The sequence below is a fragment of the Leptosomus discolor genome, chromosome 4 (assembly GCF_034619465.1).
Source record: "Leptosomus discolor isolate bLepDis1 chromosome 4, bLepDis1.hap2, whole genome shotgun sequence".
Taxonomy (NCBI): domain Eukaryota; kingdom Metazoa; phylum Chordata; class Aves; order Leptosomiformes; family Leptosomidae; genus Leptosomus; species Leptosomus discolor.
Window position 1 is genome coordinate 40,788,026 of NC_141394.1, and position 17,487 is coordinate 40,805,512.

Sequence of the window (17,487 nt, forward strand, 5' to 3'; positions counted from 1 at the left end):
AGAAAGGATATAGCTGAAAAAGGTCAGAGAAGTTAACAGAGATTACTAAAGAATAACTAAGTGGTCAGGGAGTACTCAGCATATAAAGGAGGTGTCAAGGAGTAGTAAGACAGAGATCCACAAGGTGAGTAGCATGGACACTGTGAGTGGCCATTGTCTCTCTCTCAGTGTGCGAACAAAGGGTTATATAATGCAATTAGCAAAGGGCAGGTTTTAAATAAAATACATTTCTTCACAAAATATACAGCTGGGCCAGAAATACCTTTGACAACTTACTGAGTGCCTTGTGCACGCCAAAACTTTCCGTCGTCTGAAGGGGCATCCAGACACGTCCATGGAAAAGACATCCACTCGAAATAATAAAGTGCACAGACTCCTTCCCTTCCTCAACAAGTCCCTGCAAGACAAATTGTTGGAGATGGGCAACACTCTGCACGGCAAGCTGAAAGCAACACCATGCTGCCTTTATCCCCACACTTTTACTAGGCAGCTGCTGCTGCTTTACTTTCCCCTCTCGCCATGCCACCTGCCCCGCAGGGACATCGACCCTGGGCCAGCGTTAACTAGTTCCCTGCTTAAATTCAGTCCCGGGTTGCCGGGTCATCTCGACCCAGCATCGCCAAAAGACAGCCGGCACCCCAGGGCAGTTGGGGGGGCACAAGTTTGGGCCCCAGCTGACGACTCACACATTCCGGGCCCGGCCCCCCACTCCACGAGGCGGGAAGCCCTCACGCCCGGGCAAGAAACGCGGCCTGGGCCGGGCCGCCACCGCGGGGAGCGGGAGCGGCACCGGGCGGGGCGGGGGCCGCCGCTCGGCCACCGCCCGCGGACAAGGCCCCGCCGCGGCTGCGGCCCCGCCCCGAGGCCGGCCCTGCGGCGCGGCTCGGGCCCAATAGCGGCCGGGGGCGCTAATAGCGGGGCGGGGCGGGGGGGTGTTTGCGCCTGGCCAGCCGGCGGCCGGGCCGCGGCGGGGGCGCTGGTTAAATACAGCCGGGGCGGCAGAGGAGGGGAGTGGAGATGGCGCTGATGGCGGGGGGGCGGCGGCGGCAAGACCTGGACAACGTGAGTGTGGGTCTGCGCGGCGGGAGCGGGGCCGGGGCGGCGGCGGCTCCTCCTGGGGTGAGTGGCCGGTAACAGTGGGCACTGCTGGCAGACCGCCTCGCTTTCCCTTTAGTCTCTGCCTTCCACTTCTTTCTGCTGTTGTCTGTGCTAAGCGCTGGAGGCTTTATCGTCTTCTTCCGGGGGGAGCAGCCGGCCCAGGCGTCTCCTAAACGGCCGCTCGGAAGGAAGGAGGGCCGCTGCCCCTCCCCAGCCCGAGGTGCCCCCGATTAATTTGGGTATGGGGATTTTAATCGAGATTATGAATTTAATTGAGGCTGCTCGTGTAGCTCGTTTAGTTCTTCGGGGTTGTTTTTTTTTTTCTACAGGCAGGTCCTGTCAATGTAATCTCTGGTTTGGGTGCTGTGCACTGGCGTGACCACGGCGTTATTCTGTTCGTTTGGGTGTTTCCCGCCACCCCCCGGCTGGCAGCCTGCGCGGGCAAGGCTTGCTGGCTGTGGCTCTACCTGTTCCTGCCCTCCTCCTCCTGGTGCTGGGCTGCGGCGGCATTGGTCACATGCTGGAAGTGGATCAGGGAGCCAAGAGGCTGAAGCCTTAACCTGGGCTTGTGGTAACAGCCTAACCTGGGCTTCTGCTAACAGATGGCATGCTTTTTTAAGGCGCTTTGGCTCATCTTATTAGATGAAACCTGTGTTTGATCTAATTAGGGCACTTCAGAGATTTTCTTAATGTCAGATTGACTGCATGGCATCATCTCTCTTGCTTTAATTCCCCTCCTCCCCATCTTGCCTGTAATAATGTATGTTTGGGGAGGTTATGTCATCCAGTGCTTCCTAATGCTAGCTGTATTTCAGGATGCAAAGATGGATTGTAGCTGGTCTTGCAGTAACATGGCCAAATACATTCTGATAAAGCTCTGTCTGTGAAGAAGGGTGGTGATCTGTCATGATATTGCAGGGGTGGTGAGTTCACATGTTCCCATGAGGCAAAGGATCTCTCCTAAGGAGGATCACTGACTTTATGGGAGGTGTGAGCTGTTAGCTCTGCTATTAAATCTGTGTTAGGGAAGAATGAGGCAAGATGTCTTGGCTGCTGGAATGCCAGTCCTGCACATGTGCTTTTGGAGCTTAATTCTACCTGGCCTCTGAAAGTGGGGGATGAGAGACAAAGAGTATCTCTATACTCTTGTTTCTGGATTTTGTATCAGTGACATAAGAGGATTCCCACTTGTCAACCTTTAGGTCTGCAGTAAAAGGTCATCTTACCAGGCAGGTATTTCAGCACAGGTTGTTTATAGTCAATGGCTAGGCTAATTAAAAGGTGTCAAATAGGTGAGGGAGGCCTGTTCACACTCCTCTATGGTTAGGCAAGTGTGGTGTTCACAGTACTAAAATAAGTGATTGCTGACTGAAATAACCCTTGATGTCTAGTTCCTTCACTGTAGGCAGCTGTCTGTAGGTGAAATAACACTGGGGAGCCAATCTACATTGTCCTGATTAATATGAAGTATAGGTCTAATCACAAAACTTCTTTCTCTTCTTCTGCTAGTGTCTAGTAGAATGACATGCCTCACTTGTCTTGAGGCTTATGTTGCTTTCTGACATGGCAAGGAGAAGTCTTCTTGAAAACAGTAAATATCCCAGTGAACCTTGGTATGTGTCTGAGTAGTGACAAGTCTGGAGTAGGATGGGATCTGCCCTTGTTCTGGACTGTGGCTTATATCATTCAGGATAAGTGGTCAAAACTTGAGAATCTTGAGTTTTTGTCTCTTGAAGCAAGCAAGTCATAGCATGGGAGGTAACAAGATGCTAAGAGGGAAACTGGAGCAGTTTGAGCATTTGTAGTGGCTGTGTATGTTCAGTTTAAGATGTATTGAATCACTGTGTCCTGGCCTGGAAGGGGCATAGCATTGGGTCAAGTTCCTTGTCCACAAAGAAAGGTTTTTTCCCTGTATCCATACTTACTTTTACCTTTATCTTTTAATTTTTAAAAAAAGTAAAATGTACTTTTGGAAACTTACATAGCCAAAACTTCTGAGCTGAATGTGAAGCCAAAGCCCCAATTCTTGGTGCCAACATGACGAGTAAGGACTGTGAGCTTTCTGTAGTGAAAGCAGAGAATGTCTTGCCCAGCACTTGGTGGCATCTTCTCACTGTGAACTGCTGCTTCTTTTTTGCCAGGGTTCAGGCAGAACTACTGCTGCAGGTGTTTTGACCTCAGTAGTGTCAGTGGCTGAATCACTTGCAACTAGTACACTGCAACTTTTGTTATTGCCTCTTAACTGTGGTTGGACAGAAGTAAGAGTAATGAGGATTTCTGCAGTACCTGTATAAAGTGTGTGAGAGACTTTGTCACTTTTCCACCTTTTCACATAAACATACTAATACTTGTAGACTCTCTTAGGAGTGGTGCTCAAACACTTGTAATACATTTTTAAAGACTAAAGTTCCTGAAGACTTGGCTGGGAGGTAGATTAGTGTTGGATTCCCCAGGGACTGAGTTCTCACATAAAGATATGATGTGAGTTTACCTAGAACTTAAGAGCTTGTATCAAAATACTAATCTAGGCTTTTTTCTCCAAAACTTTGTACTTTACTTTTAGAGCTTACCTGTTACTACTCTTTGCCCTCCCCTTCTATTCCAGGGTTCCTTGGAAATAACACAGAGTTTGGAAGATGATGCTCTGCTGGATGCACCACTTATTTCGTCTCATACATTGCATTCCCAACTGAGGCCAAGATTTCATGCTATCCCAGCAGTTCTCCTTGCCAATTTTCTGTTGCTAATACATGTAAGTTTAAGAAGCACAATTTCCTTATGAAAATTTGCTGTCTCTATTGTGAATTGTTATTGCTGATGTGGACAGAGTTCTCCTGAGATTTGCGTACACCGTTCTTCCAAACCAGTGAAGTCCTATTTGCCAATGGATTTTGATAATGTATATGCTACATGACACTTGCTGTGTTCTCATTATGATTGTTTGTTGGTGCTAGCATGCTACAACACACCTTGTTAGGAAGAAAAGCCTTTTAAATAGTTGTTCTTCTATACTGTTGGAAATGTACTTTTAAAATATTACTGCTGTAAAGTGCTTATACTAGTTATAGAGGGCTAAGATAATTTTGATGCTGTGGAGGCTGAACTTAATTTCACGGGGAAGTCTTAAGGTATTTCTTATGGTAACTAAACAAGCTAAATTGGACTTGCTCCAGGGGTTTTGTAGGGTAGTGGATGGAGAGATGAAGCAATCCAAATGTTACTTCCTGTTCTGACTTCTGGGCTTTAAGGGTGAAAAGGACAGATCTTGTACCTAACAATATGAAGGCCTTTTTGAGGCTGGTAGATAGTAGATGCCTAGTAGCAAGCTTAACCTTGATAAACTGAAGAGGCTTATTGTTGCTTGTGAGCATATGGAAACCAATCATGAAGAAGGAAGGGTGAAGACCTCTGATCCTAAGATCTAACTGAAATGGTACTTGCATGGTGCTTAGGGACATGGTTTAATGGTGGACTTGGTAGTGTTAGGTAAATGGTTGGACTTGATGATCTGAAGGGTCTTTTCCAACTTAAATGGTTCTATGATTACATAATGTCACTAACTCACATGAAGCTAGTATATGTATAAAGTTAGAGTGCAGAAGACATGTATGGATGTGTGCTAGATATTTTAGATTTCAAACAAAAAAAATGCTGTGCCCAGTGCTCTACAAAACATATTCTCTACCAGAACTTTAAAAGCACATATGAACCTCTAAGGTCTCTGGGCAGCTGCATGAAGTTAAAACAATATGCTCTAGCCTTCTAATTTCAGAAGTAAATGTTATAGAGTCCTCTTAGTAATATGAAGAAATGTCCCTGTGAAGTAGACTTAGGAAAGACTTCTGTTCTGCTGAATGACCTACCAAAATTCCCAATGGAAACTGTGTATCCAGCCTTACTTCCACCTCCTACCAGAAGAACTCTGTTGCCACCCCATTAGGATGGCACCCGAAGTCAGCATTAAAGGTAGATGCTGCTGTTGGCAGTAGAGCAGTAAATGTTTTTCCATCTAGCCTTGAGGCCTTACTGTCTGCTGCTGTAACTGATGTAGCCAAATGTCAGTCACCCAGCCTCTTCTGTCCCTACCATGGTCCCTCTCCTGCAAATGGAGAGAAGTGTGGAGATGTGAAGAGAAAAAGGTGAGGCCTCCGTCAACACACACTTTCTAGGTAAAGTTGTGCTGACTGACCTGCTGCAGTGGCCAATTGGTCCTTGGGGCAAAATGGAGAAGTAACCTTTTCTGTTGGTCAAATACAGCATTATTAATTGCCATGTGAAATAGTGCTGTAACTTGCTGAAAAGATGGATAGGGAAAACAAGCTTATTGGATTTCCTTCCCCTCTGCTTCTGCAAATGTGCACAAACCTTTTGTAATGTGAAGACACCAGGTTAGCTTCCGATGCACAGCCTGCCAAAAGGGCGAGTATTCTGGAGAAGTTAAGCCATCATAGTATTACTTGGTAGAGTTGTCATGCATCTCTAAAATAATTTCTATGTAACTTGGAGTACTTCTTTTCAATCATCCTGTGCAAGAAATGGATTTAGGTAGCAAACAGCTGCTTTGGTGCAGCTGCCTAGTTACATATAGTTGTGGAGTGTGTGGGTAGGATACACTGGAGTGTGGTGGGGCTGGGCTTTTGAGTGGCTTTTCTTTTGCCAAGCTGTGCTTTTCTGCACGCTCCTACCAGGACACTGGAGAGCAGTGTAAATTGTACGGGCTAGAACTGATTCTTTTAACTCTGTCTTCCCTTAATCCCCTTTGTGCAGGCACATGCACAAAACTGAGCTTAAATACTACTCTTTATAGGAATAACTTTTTTATAATAACATTTTTAATTTAAAAATCCCCTGTATTGGGGTGAAGCACCTGTTGTTGCACTGCCCTAAAATGTAAGCAAAACGTCTTTAATAAATGCCACCTAGTGCCAGCTGTCTGTTTTCTCTTGTATACACTCCTGTAGTGGGTTAGTGGAGCTGCGATGCTAGGCCATTCCAACTTGCATCAGTTTAATATAGCTATTTTCTGCACTGAAATGCATTCCTAACACCTTGAGGGATTAGAACTAGTAGATGTGTTACTGTTTTAAAATGTCAAACCAAACAGTAAATGGATGAAAAAATATGGGTTAGCTGGATTATTCTAGTAAGAAAAAGGAGGTGGTAAAATAATAGATTAAACAAATGTTTTCTTGATAAACCTCCCTCTTCTGTAACTTTTTAATCTAGCTACTTAACCTGTCTCAACTTTGGATTTAACTGCCATTTGAAGTAATGGTCTTATGGATAATATAGGGAACACACTTTTTTCCTCCCACCCTGTACCTTGTCGGTTCTCTATAATGTCTCTTTTAGGTATTGATGACTGTGTGAAAATTATTCCCCGTTTCCTTCCTCCCCAGTTGCTTAACTTGATTCACGGCCAGAGCAAGCTAAGGGTAGTTCATACCAAGAGTAATTAAGTTGTTCTGAAAGGTTAATTTCTGTGAAGAAAGTTGCTTGAGAAATTACAAAAAATATGAAAAATTCAAGGCAGTGGGAAGAGGGTGGTGGCCTCTTAAATATCCATAGAATTAAGTATGGAAACAAAGCTAACAAATAAAAATCAGACGCTTTCCTCCATCAGTTCTGATGTGTTCTTTCTAACAGTTGGACACCTTTTTTAAGATAACTATATTAGAGGTATTGGACTTTTGCAGGTTTGAGGCAAATTGGGGGTTTTTGTTGTATATAGAAGCTCTCGGTTCAATTCTGTATTTGTGGGAGTTGTTTTTGTTTTCAGTTCTGTTAAAATATTCCTATTGTGTAGATTGAACCAGGATGAGAAAGTATCATTTTGTTGCTCACTGAGTGAAAACAGTAGGGAGTACTTTGACAGAAACACTCTATAATAAAGATTTAAAAAGCCCCATGTGTGTACATATACCTCAGATAATGTGCACCTAAGACTCTGCATTCTAGTTGGCCAAAAGATTGCTGATGCTGAAAACTTGGAGAAAAGTGTAGAAGACGGGGAAAAAATATGGCATAATGGCACGAGTCTGAAAGGATAAGTGTATATACAGTCTGACTGACTATAGTCTGGTCATGCTGACATAAGTGCTAAGCAAAATGGGGAAAATCTGATAGTAAATATGCTAAAGAAGGATTATGAACTGGCAAAGATGCCTACCCAGTGTTAATAATTAACTTAAGTTACTATGATGATGTTTCACTTTTTTCTAATGTTGTAGCCTGGAGATTGTCTTCAATGTGTATAGTAAGGGGTTGATTTTCACTTACAAAATGTCAGTTTAAAGAAATGTAGAGTTTACCAATAAGATATAAAGATGTCCTGCAGAGCAGTAACAAGTGTAATTGAGTCTAAAAAGATGTGATTTTTTTTTGAGGGAGTAGAAATCAAGTTCCCCTTAAAGGAAAAAGACATAGTAAAGAAGGTCCAGAAATAAGATGGATTTACTTATGAAGGGGAGACTTGGAACAGTGAAACTGATTTAGTGAAAATTCTGGGAAGAGTGGTGATTCTCAGGTCTGTTGTGCTGGAGACTGGTTACCCTCCTGGAAGACACTTCTGCTGCTTGACAATTTTGGTCATCAGTATGTTCCTATGTACTGGTTGTAGTAAGTACCTGATGGCTTATACATCATCTCAACCCCAATAAAAATCAATTCAGAAAGTAATGCATAATGAATAAAGTACATAAGCCTGGTTTTTTTATAGTTAAATGTTGACTTTAAGAGTTCTCTCTCTTCCTTTTTCTTCCAGGTTGCTTTTGTTGTTCTAGCATTTCTAGCAGCTATGTTTTGTTCTTACCCCAATCCAAATCAGGATAAGTGCCCTGGAAACTATACTCACCCACTTAAAGTACAGACTGTCATAATCATTGCAAAAGTAATTCTGTGGATCCTGCATGTCTTTTTTGAACGATACATCCAGTACCACCACAGCAAAGTCAGAAGCAGAGGGTACTTCTCAATATACCGATCAACAAGACATCTAAAAAGGCTTCCACTGCTGATACATTCCATAGGTGAAGTGAACTTGTTTTCCTGTTTTTTTCTAAAGCTTTAAACTATGAAACAAGACTGAACAGTTTGTGTATAAATGTGTATTATGAACTTTTAAAAACCTGTCCATGAGTGTTCATAAATGATACTTTAGTCAGATGGACCTCTGACTGGCTTTTCCTGGCCTGCTAGGTGCATGTTGTGAAGAACTCTGTAGTAGTGGGAAAATGCATGCAAGCGAGGTCGAGTAAAACTTCTAGTCACTTGCATCTAGTCTTCAGCCATAAAATGTTCAGTCAGCAAGGTCTATGTTTGGCTGCTAGTGATCTTGATTTGTGTACTCATTTGTCTAGCTGGATATGTGGCAAGACTGCTAGTCCTTCCAGGAAGGGTGCTACTCTTCTCAAGCTCAGTAGTTCATGTAGAGACAGATGAGTTGCCTGTTGCTCAACAGGTGTCTGAAATCAGTAAAATAAGCAACTTTCTTCAGTGGGGTTATGTTTAACATTCAGCTCTACTTCTGAGTGCCTTTTCCCACTTTCTATGGCCAAAGGGTGGTGTACAGGAGTGGTTTAACTATATATTCTAAGTTACCAACACCACTTTCAGCTTCACTGGCCAGTGATGTCCAATTAGCTGGTGTAGCTTTTCCAGCAAACTGCTTCAATAAATCTAAAATTCATGTAACTTTGAGGGGATTTTTCACACAGAAATAGCAGTGGGAAAGAGAACAGTGGTGGCTTTTACAGTATTTTCCTCTTTATAATATCACTTTCCTTCTCTAAGTCTTCTGAGTAACTGAAGGAGAAATACTTTCACCAGAATTGATGTTAGATGGTCCTGCTTCACATAAAACCCTAGCTTTCTTTCCAGTCACTAAAAGAGCTAGTCAACTTGATCAATGTGCAAAACTTCAGGCTTTGGCCACTAGATAGAGCTGTGAAGATAAAGATGTGTTTGGAGTGCAGTGACAAAATCCGGCTATAGCAGGCTTAAGGATGTTTCAAAAGAGTAAAAGGACTATTTCTGCCTGTTGCAGTATAATCTGGAACACTTAACCCTGTGGTCTGTCTTGGATGGAGCCCACTTCTTTCCTACCAGACAACCTAGGCATGTGTAAAATGTTCAGGTGCAATCAATTGTGTGCTGTAGACTTTTGATGTAGATAATCTGTAGTTCAGAAGGTGGTTACCTCCACTACTGCAAACTCCCTGCCATACTAATTGCTGCTGATACTGCTTCCATTCTGACAGTTCTGTTGCCTAATGCAGTATGAAAAAGAACTGTACAGATCCCTAGCTACATTAATGGTCTTAATACACGTAATGCTTTATCCAGACACTTGTTATAGCATTTGCTAGCCAACTGGAAGCTAATGCAAGTATCTCCCTGTGAAAGGAAGGTGTCTGGATTTTTTACTCTATTAGCCTCATTTAAATACACTCAACTCTACAACTTGAAGGAAAACACCCTCTCATTTTGAATTGACTGAGGTGACCTTAAGAATTGAAAGAAATTAATAGTCTGCAAACAGTTTTGGAGATGGGTAGCAGCAACAAGGTTATGAACTGTTTAAGCACACCCATGTATTTCTAGTGCATTTCTTCCACTTTTGTTTTTAAGTCAGAAAAATCTGTAAGAACCCATAATTCTCTACCATTAGTCAAATGCTGAAATGAAACCTCATTTTGCTGCCAGCAGTTGTAAACTTGTATCACCTGTGCTAAGGACATGAGCCAAAGGGGCAACTATGGCATGAAATGGAAAAGCATTACTGAAATGTTGCAGCCTAATGCAGATACTGGGGATGAAAGAGTACTGTTATTTTCAACAGCTAATGAGATTGTTACACCTGTAAAAATATAGTATTTGTTTTCTAGGTAATGCAGCCCTGCTTTTGATTCTGTCAATGCAGCATTCCTTTCCTGATCACAGTAAAGTGTACCTGTATCTTATCCTGGGAGTCCTGGGCCTGGAGCTGATTAGCTCCCTGACATGCTTAGTGATCTACACAGGTGAGAGGCAATTTTTGCTTTCTTGAGTGAGACTTACAGTCACTGCAACTCAACTGTTTTGTCTGCCCTCACAGTAGCTCACTGGGGGTAACCCAAGACATTTAACTGCAACTATAAATACAGAATAATTCTGTGCTTGTAGAAGGAGAATGAAGGCAAATCCAAAACAAGTGGGAAGGTTGTCAGGCTTGATTTGGTCTTCAGGTGCTGCTAAATGAAAGCTCCATGTTGCCTCAAAGCTGTTGATCCAGTGAAGTGGTAATAAATGCATAATTGTTGCAAAAGCATCCTGTCAACAGGCTTGTCTGTTTAGCAGTGTATTCTCAGATGTGTGCACCACAGGCTGTGAAGCAGTAACAGCTAGCTGGCTTAATCAGAATTGCTTCTGGGTTTTACATGTAGGGATAGTTGATAGTGTGATTGTACCTTACTTTCCAGACTCTTCCTCTTCCCCAGTCCCACCCCAAAAGCTTCAGTTTGTCTTTGTCACTAAAATGGAAGATTCCCTTTAATGAATGTTTAAAAAAAAAAAACACCATGGCTTTTGGAATCTGCTAATACTGTGAGGCATTGCTTTGTACTGTCATTGGTTTGTAAGGCTATCTGCTTTTAGGTTTGGTGTAACTTAACTGAGACTTGATAAACCTCTTCCCATTAAGCTATTGCAGAACTGTCTAAAATGTTGATTGATAAATGCTTGAACCAAATAGATTTATCTTAAACTATTTGGATTTATGGCTTGCACTAACTCAAATGAAAATAACTGGCTTGGGGGGGAAAACCACACTGAAAAGGTACAAGACACTAAAATGCAATTACTTTGCCTGAAGAAAACTAGAGATGTTTACTGTGAAGTCCATGTCTAAATGACATGTAGTTTCTGCTCCTGAGTTAGTTTATACTCCTGTTTCTGAGATGCTTTCTGATTATTTACAACTACAGACAAGGAGATGAGACCTTAGCTAAGTAGCCTCAGTAGCACTGGGGTCTCTGGGGGTGGGGGGAACAAAACCAGTGGGCAAAACTTGGTTTGCTCCTGACTTCTAATTGAACAGGAGGAAGGAGAGTGGAAATACCTCCTTCAGGACTGCATGAAGCTTAAAACTTAAGGCCATTTCTATGGTGGTCAGTATTTGTGTTAATCTGACTACTTTTGTGATTTCATAATTAGTAATTAATCTTGGCTGTCTTGTCTTTGCTGTGCTCTTAGTAGTGTTATGACACAGAAATATTGCCAAGTCGCTTGGTAATCTAGGAAATAAAATCTATTCTTGACTCTCCTGTAACCAGAAATAAGGTCCCAGCTCTAAACTGCATTTTCCTCTTATAACTCTGCAGAGGCCTGAATGCTGTTGGCTTGTCAGCCTTCCTCCTGAATGGACAAACATACCTCAAGTAGACTAACTGTCCTTTGGAGGAGTAAAGGCAGTGATGAGGGAACACAAGCATGGCAGTCTTAGAGAACTATTCCAAGAATGTTGGAGATCATTCCCTCATTGCACATGCATACTTACTTTCCTGGGAAACTCTGGAAAGAAGAGATAAATTGCAAAGCTTAATAGAGTACAGGAATTCCAGTGAAACTCTTTCTTGCCCTGAGGGCTCTTGGAGCTCAAAGAGCTACATTGTGTGTCTCTTACTCTGGCAGAAAAGGATAAGCAACTGCAAGAAAGTTGACCTTCATAGAGTAAGGTCTAAGCCTGGACTTCCATAAGAGCACTCAAACTATCAGAAAGCTTATTTGTCACCAAAAGGGTCTTATTTCCTGTTTTGTACTGTGCCAGTTCTTGTGCCATTGAATCTGTTAACCAGCTTATACTAGGAAGTTGTGGGGTGCAATATTTTGCTTTCAAGTTGAAGGAGGCTTGAAGAAGGGTCCAGTGAGTCCTGGAGCCAAGATAAAAGGGGCAGAGCTGCCTTGCTAGGAAAAGGAGTAAGGCAGTTCCTTTTGGCAGCAGCTACCTTATTTCCTCAGCAGCCCCAAAACAATCTTAGGATTTGTTCTGTAAAGCTTGGTGTGCGAACTAGGGTTAATTTTCATGTAACCTAACACTTGCCTCACAATGAGGAAGACCTCCAATCATCCTAGGTTGCCTTTTCCCATGGGTAGTGTACCTTGTTTTCTTGTTTTCCATCCCAGTATATTTTGAAGTAAGCTAAGAGACTGCATGCATGTCTCCCTCTTGTGTAATGGTGGGGTGTTAAGGGTGTTTTTAACACTTTAAGCATCAAACTAAAGCTTACTGAAGTGAAGCAAATGTATTTGGCCAGTTTTGAAAATAGACTGAGAACCTGTAGTAGTGACACTTGGATAACCTGTTTCTCTCCAACAGAGCAGAGTATGTGACTGGATGGAAGTGTGAAGCTTCTTTAGTAGGGTAGTATTAAGGGCAGCCCTGTGCTTATGGTTAGAATGTCCCTCTCAAAGGCAAGCATTTACCGGATTCCACTTACTGTTAAGATAGTATCAGCTAATATAGCTAAGCAACAGTGGGAAGAGTAAGGTCACTTTACACTAGCAACTCACGATCAACACCTTTCTTGTGTTAGTACATTACTCCTAATTTTTGGAGGGAAGGCAGCACCAGTTCATACTTTTTCTCCACTGTGGAATAATTTCTTAAGCATTTATGCCTCATTCTAGTAGTTACGAGTAGAAGGTTTGTGTATCTGACTTGCTTTCATTTAAATATTGCTGCCTTGCAAAGGGAAGTGGTGGCATGGAATACCTGCTTGTAATCTGAAATATTTCTTCTTGCTTGTTGGAACTATTTTATAAGTTGTATGATGCCCAATGTCCTGTGAAGTACTACTGCCTTTATTAAAACTATCTCCATTCAGCAGTGTAGGTATATATAGCTGTAGGATGCAGAGGGAGGGATTCAGAAATCTATGAGGAATTGCTTTGACAGACTTGACATATATAAATCATTCAAGTGAGGTAAATGTGTATGGAATGAAGTATGACAGACAGCTATAAATGTCAGCTTACTATTGTAATTTTGTTATTGATAGGCTAGGGAGTCAAGGTTTAAAAGGTTTACTAAATATATGTATTTAATGACTTTCTTACATACTTCTAATATCACTTGAATAAAAGACTAACATTCCCACAAACAACACGTGTTGGGAATTCCACATCCATTTCTTCATGGCTTTATTTGTAGAGGAATACGATCATAGAAATACCTAACCTTTGAGCCTAGGTTGTAGTTAACCTCTGGAGGGTCTTGGCATTGTTTTAGCAGGGTGGCCTGTAATAAACCCTGTCATAGTATTGACTTGTAAGGACAGTCTTCCTCTGCTGCAGTAGCATGGATTTCTCACAGACCTGGACTTCATGTTTTGAGTGGGATTGGACTTATTGCTTCACAAGCAGCCCCAACTGCAGAGTCCCAAATGCACATTCCCGATAGTTCAGCACATTCCCGATAGTTCAGCACATTCCCGGAATCAGGATCTGATACAGAATGGCTTAAAATACTTTCAGCTTCCTTCCAGAAATGTGGAGACTGCCTACAGCTTCTCCCACCCCCACCCATCCCCATTCCACATCTGTTAAATTTAGTCTTAAATTTTATTCACAGGTGCCCAGGAATGACTTCTGGTTTTGACAGCCAACATTGCAAGGTTCACAGTCATGATCACAGAGCCACTCTGGTTTGAATACTTAATGGATTTCTGCACCAAGTCTACCCTAGTTTTAGAGCAGGGAGACAAGCCGCTGCTTCATTGCAGGTAGTCTAGTTAAAATAGTATTTATCAAAGAGCTTAAATTAGAAGTTCTGATCTAGATACTAGTATCAAAACTTTTTACAACTTTTTTTTATGGCATGCTGCTTAATTTATAGCCTGAATTTGGAGACTGAATCTCATCCTCTCAAAGGCAACTAAGGTTTCACACTCTTAGGTGACAGATTAAACTTTGCAAATGTTAAGCAATATGTTTCAGCTTCCCCATTCAGGTCTTTATTTCACTTCACTGTGGTCTTTTAAGCAGTGGGTCTGGTGGGGGGAGGGGGGGGGGCGGGGAACCAACAACAACAAAAAAACAAACCACCAAACCACCATTAACCTACAACCAAAGCCATTCCAGAAGTGAGCAGAGATATATTCTGCTTTTTCTTTCCTTCCTCCCCACATTACCTTACTGTCTTTACATCTCCTATCCTAAGGCAATCTTATAATCTGTTTCAGATTTTTTTTAACTGGGAGCCTGGTAATAAAGCTGTCCTTTTTTTGGTTGCTTTCCAACTAATTTATAAAACTTTGTTGCAGTGAAAATAAGCAACTTCAATCGTGCGAAGCCAAGACCTGACATAATTGAAGAAGAAAAGATGTATGCTTACCCTAGTCACATTACCTCAGAAATTGGATTCAGGTAAGATTTCTTGTATTAATCTTGTGCTGTGTTCAGCCATTGAATATAGGTGATGTAATGAGTACATGACTAATGTAACTGCATTACTTTCTGTGGACTTGTGTACAATCTTAAGTCTGACAACCAAAGCAGAGGTGGGAATAATAGTGCTGAAGGAAACTATATGCTTAAGGCTGCCACTTCACATGCACAGATGAGAAGCAGCAGAGTTTTCTACTTTACATAGTAATGGCAATTTGTTCTGATACAGAAATCCTCAAACATGAGGGCAGAAATTATTTGACCACTTATGGCTGGCTGCATGAATCATTAGTATGCTATAAATAACTAAATCAGATTAAGCACAGTTGGCTTTATATGAGAGTTTGAGGAAAGATACTGTTGTCTTGTACTGTTACTTGAAGTGCCCTTACAAAAGCCTGGCTTCATCAGCCAGTTCTTCCAGGGAAGAAAATAAATATTATGGGCAATTGTTAGATGAAGAAAACTTTGCAGCTTTGTTCTGTGCCAGCAGTTGGTCATGAGATTCTAGCAAGGGATTTGGAATATATTTCTAGTTTGGGAAGGAACTTTAAAGGTTCATGGGGAGCCTAAGAGGTAAGGAAGTTCCCCAAGATGGAGAAACTATTGAACATTAACCTCACAAGCACTGAGACTTACTGCTTGTTTGTCCTTTGTATACCTTCTGACTGCTTGAACATCTTCCAGTTGCTGAAGTGATTCTGGTATGACTTTACGAAAACCCATCATCAAAGCTAAGAGCAATTTCCATGTAAGAACTTATTTAGACCTTTTCTGATACAGTAGGGTTTGCCTCTGTATGTGTGCCTTGGTAAAAAGTTAAGTGCAAAGATGACTAATGTCAGCTCTTCCCCTGGTGTCACAAATGCAGCATGCACATGCTTTTATGGAACTTGGAAGTAGATGTTCAGGATACAGGAAGGATTTAGAGTTGTCTTGAGTTTTGATACAATGTCTGACTTCCATCTTGATATAAACAGCATGGTGAATGCATGGCGGACCTCATTCCTTTCTCATTCAGCTTCTCCCCTGAGAAATTCTCAAATGCCCAGGGAAAGCCTGCAACAATGACCAGCTGAGGAAAAGACTCTGGTTTTTTATTAAAGAGTGCAAACTTCCTGTGAGAACTGATTGTAAAACTGTTATTTTAATTCAGCTCTATACAACTCTGACACTTTTTCCCTTGAGAGTTAAGGTCTATTGAAAAGTGAATCCTGTTAGCCCTTTGGTTGACCCTGATTATAAGACTGTTTTTTGAATACTATGACCTCTACAACCTATAACCTACTGTTCAGGACCTCTTCTGGTGCTTTCAAGTTGATAGTGCAGACTACTGGTTAGGGTTGCAAGCTTTCTGTCTACAAAACTTGTTTTCTTTTTCTGGTTTAACTACTGTAGGCTTGTAATTGGACCTAAGTTTTTCTCCACTCTAGCTATCTTTCTCAGCACTTTCTAAGAACAAGACAAGGGCAGTGTTCCTCCACAAAATGCTGCAAGGCTGAGGAGCAACTTTCTAAACTCAAAGATGCTCACATCTGTACTAAGACATTCCCAAGTCAGCTAGGAAGAAATAATGTGTGAGAGAAGGCTGGAATATGCTCAGGCATTGGTACTCATTCTTGCTATAGTCTTAAAAGTTTATAATTACAAATTTGACAAAATTCTGTACTCTTACAGACTTTTCTCGATTAACTTGGCTGTGCTTAATGTTGCACTGTTACTATCCTAGTTAAAATGAAGGATGTCTGAAAGCTGGAGATATTTTTAAGTGGGAGGTCAGCTGCATGTGAGGTGGTAGATCTGAAGTAGCACAGCTGTTTGGTGCTGATGCTGTTATAGTACTGTGACAGATAGTATCACTGTATATAGTAGTATATTGTGTATGCTACTGCAGGTTAATCACGAAATTTGTCCTAAACAGCTTATGGTGCCACGGATTAATAAAAATACTATGCATGCTTAAAATGAGCTTCCTAATGTATTTGGAAAAGGTGCCATGGATTTCCGAGTTAGTACACCTCCTGCATGTTGCATAGCTCGCTAACTTAGAGTTGGTTAAACGGTAAGAACCCTCATACTAATACAACTTTTCTGCAACTGTCTAGCAGGAAACTTGATTATGCATACATGGCATGGAGTTTAGCCAAACTTTTTTCTTTTCTTGCTTTCTCATGCAAAACAGGTTAAACATAAAGGTGTTGTAGACTGCCTCCTCCCTCAAAAGTTAGTTCAGATCAGCAAAACTAAAACTGAAGGAAGCAACTTATTTAAGTATTTGTTAATTAGCTCTGACATTTTTGTATGTTAGAAAGCTTCTGTCACTTACTGAAACCCATGTTCACTTTTGTTATTTCAAGGGAAAATTCAAGTTTAGAAGAGATAGTTGAAAAGCAAGGAGATGTAATAGAATATCTTCAGCGACATAATGCACTGCTCAGCAAGAGACTATTGGCACTAACATCTCAGCAAATCAAAACTTAACAGCAGTTGGAAAACTGCTGGTGGAGCTCTGGAGGAAACATGAAGTAATATCTGGACTGGTTTGTACAGATGACTTCAACTTCTGTTTCAAAATGTGAAAGATGATTAAGCTGGAAGGATGAGCTCTGCACACACTATAAACCTATTACAACTGGACACTGGCTCTCTTCAAATCATCAGTTCTGAAAAAAGTTCTGGATTTTTAATTTCTGATAGGTTAAATTTGGACCTGAGGTAATGGTTTAATTTTCTTCAGTTGTTGCTATCGTTTTGTACTGGTGTAACCTTTAAGCTTGCAACTACCAAAGCATTTTATATTTCTAGAATATAATCTTGTTCTCTAAAAAAAAAAAAGAGGACTTTACAAAGGATTTCTTTTCAGTTTCTAGAGCTGAAGCTGAGACTAGATGTGTTCTGTCACTGAGTCCCATAACTTCCAGTGTTAAGAGGTGGTGCACTTCAATAATTCTATACAAAGTAGACACT

General features: G+C 41.5%; 1 protein-coding gene across 1 annotated transcript; it reads left to right on the forward strand.

Annotated features, from left to right (window-relative positions):
- The first annotated feature begins 1,017 nt into the window (after nt 1–1,017).
- TMEM192 (transmembrane protein 192) lies at nt 1,018–17,019 on the forward strand. Its single transcript, XM_086464556.1, has 6 exons — nt 1,018–1,062; nt 3,704–3,850; nt 7,862–8,126; nt 9,984–10,118; nt 14,397–14,499; nt 16,878–17,019. Exons 1-6 carry the CDS (start codon nt 1,018–1,020, stop codon nt 16,999–17,001), a joined length of 819 nt encoding a protein of 272 aa, XP_086320682.1. The 3' UTR covers nt 17,002–17,019.
- Nucleotides 17,020–17,487: the final 468 nt, after the last annotated feature.

What these genes read in the sequence shown, in the direction of transcription:
- TMEM192 (XM_086464556.1), top strand. Translation starts at nt 1,018, where the DNA reads ATGGCGCTGATGGCGGGGGGGCGGCGGCGGCAAGACCTGGACAAC. An exon ending in ACTGCTGATACATTCCATAG is followed by an intron (nt 8,127 to 9,983) that starts GTGAAGTGAACT and finishes TTTGTTTTCTAG; the next exon opens with GTAATGCAGCCCTGCTTTTG. An exon ending in ATGCTTAGTGATCTACACAG is followed by an intron (nt 10,119 to 14,396) that starts GTGAGAGGCAAT and finishes ACTTTGTTGCAG; the next exon opens with TGAAAATAAGCAACTTCAAT.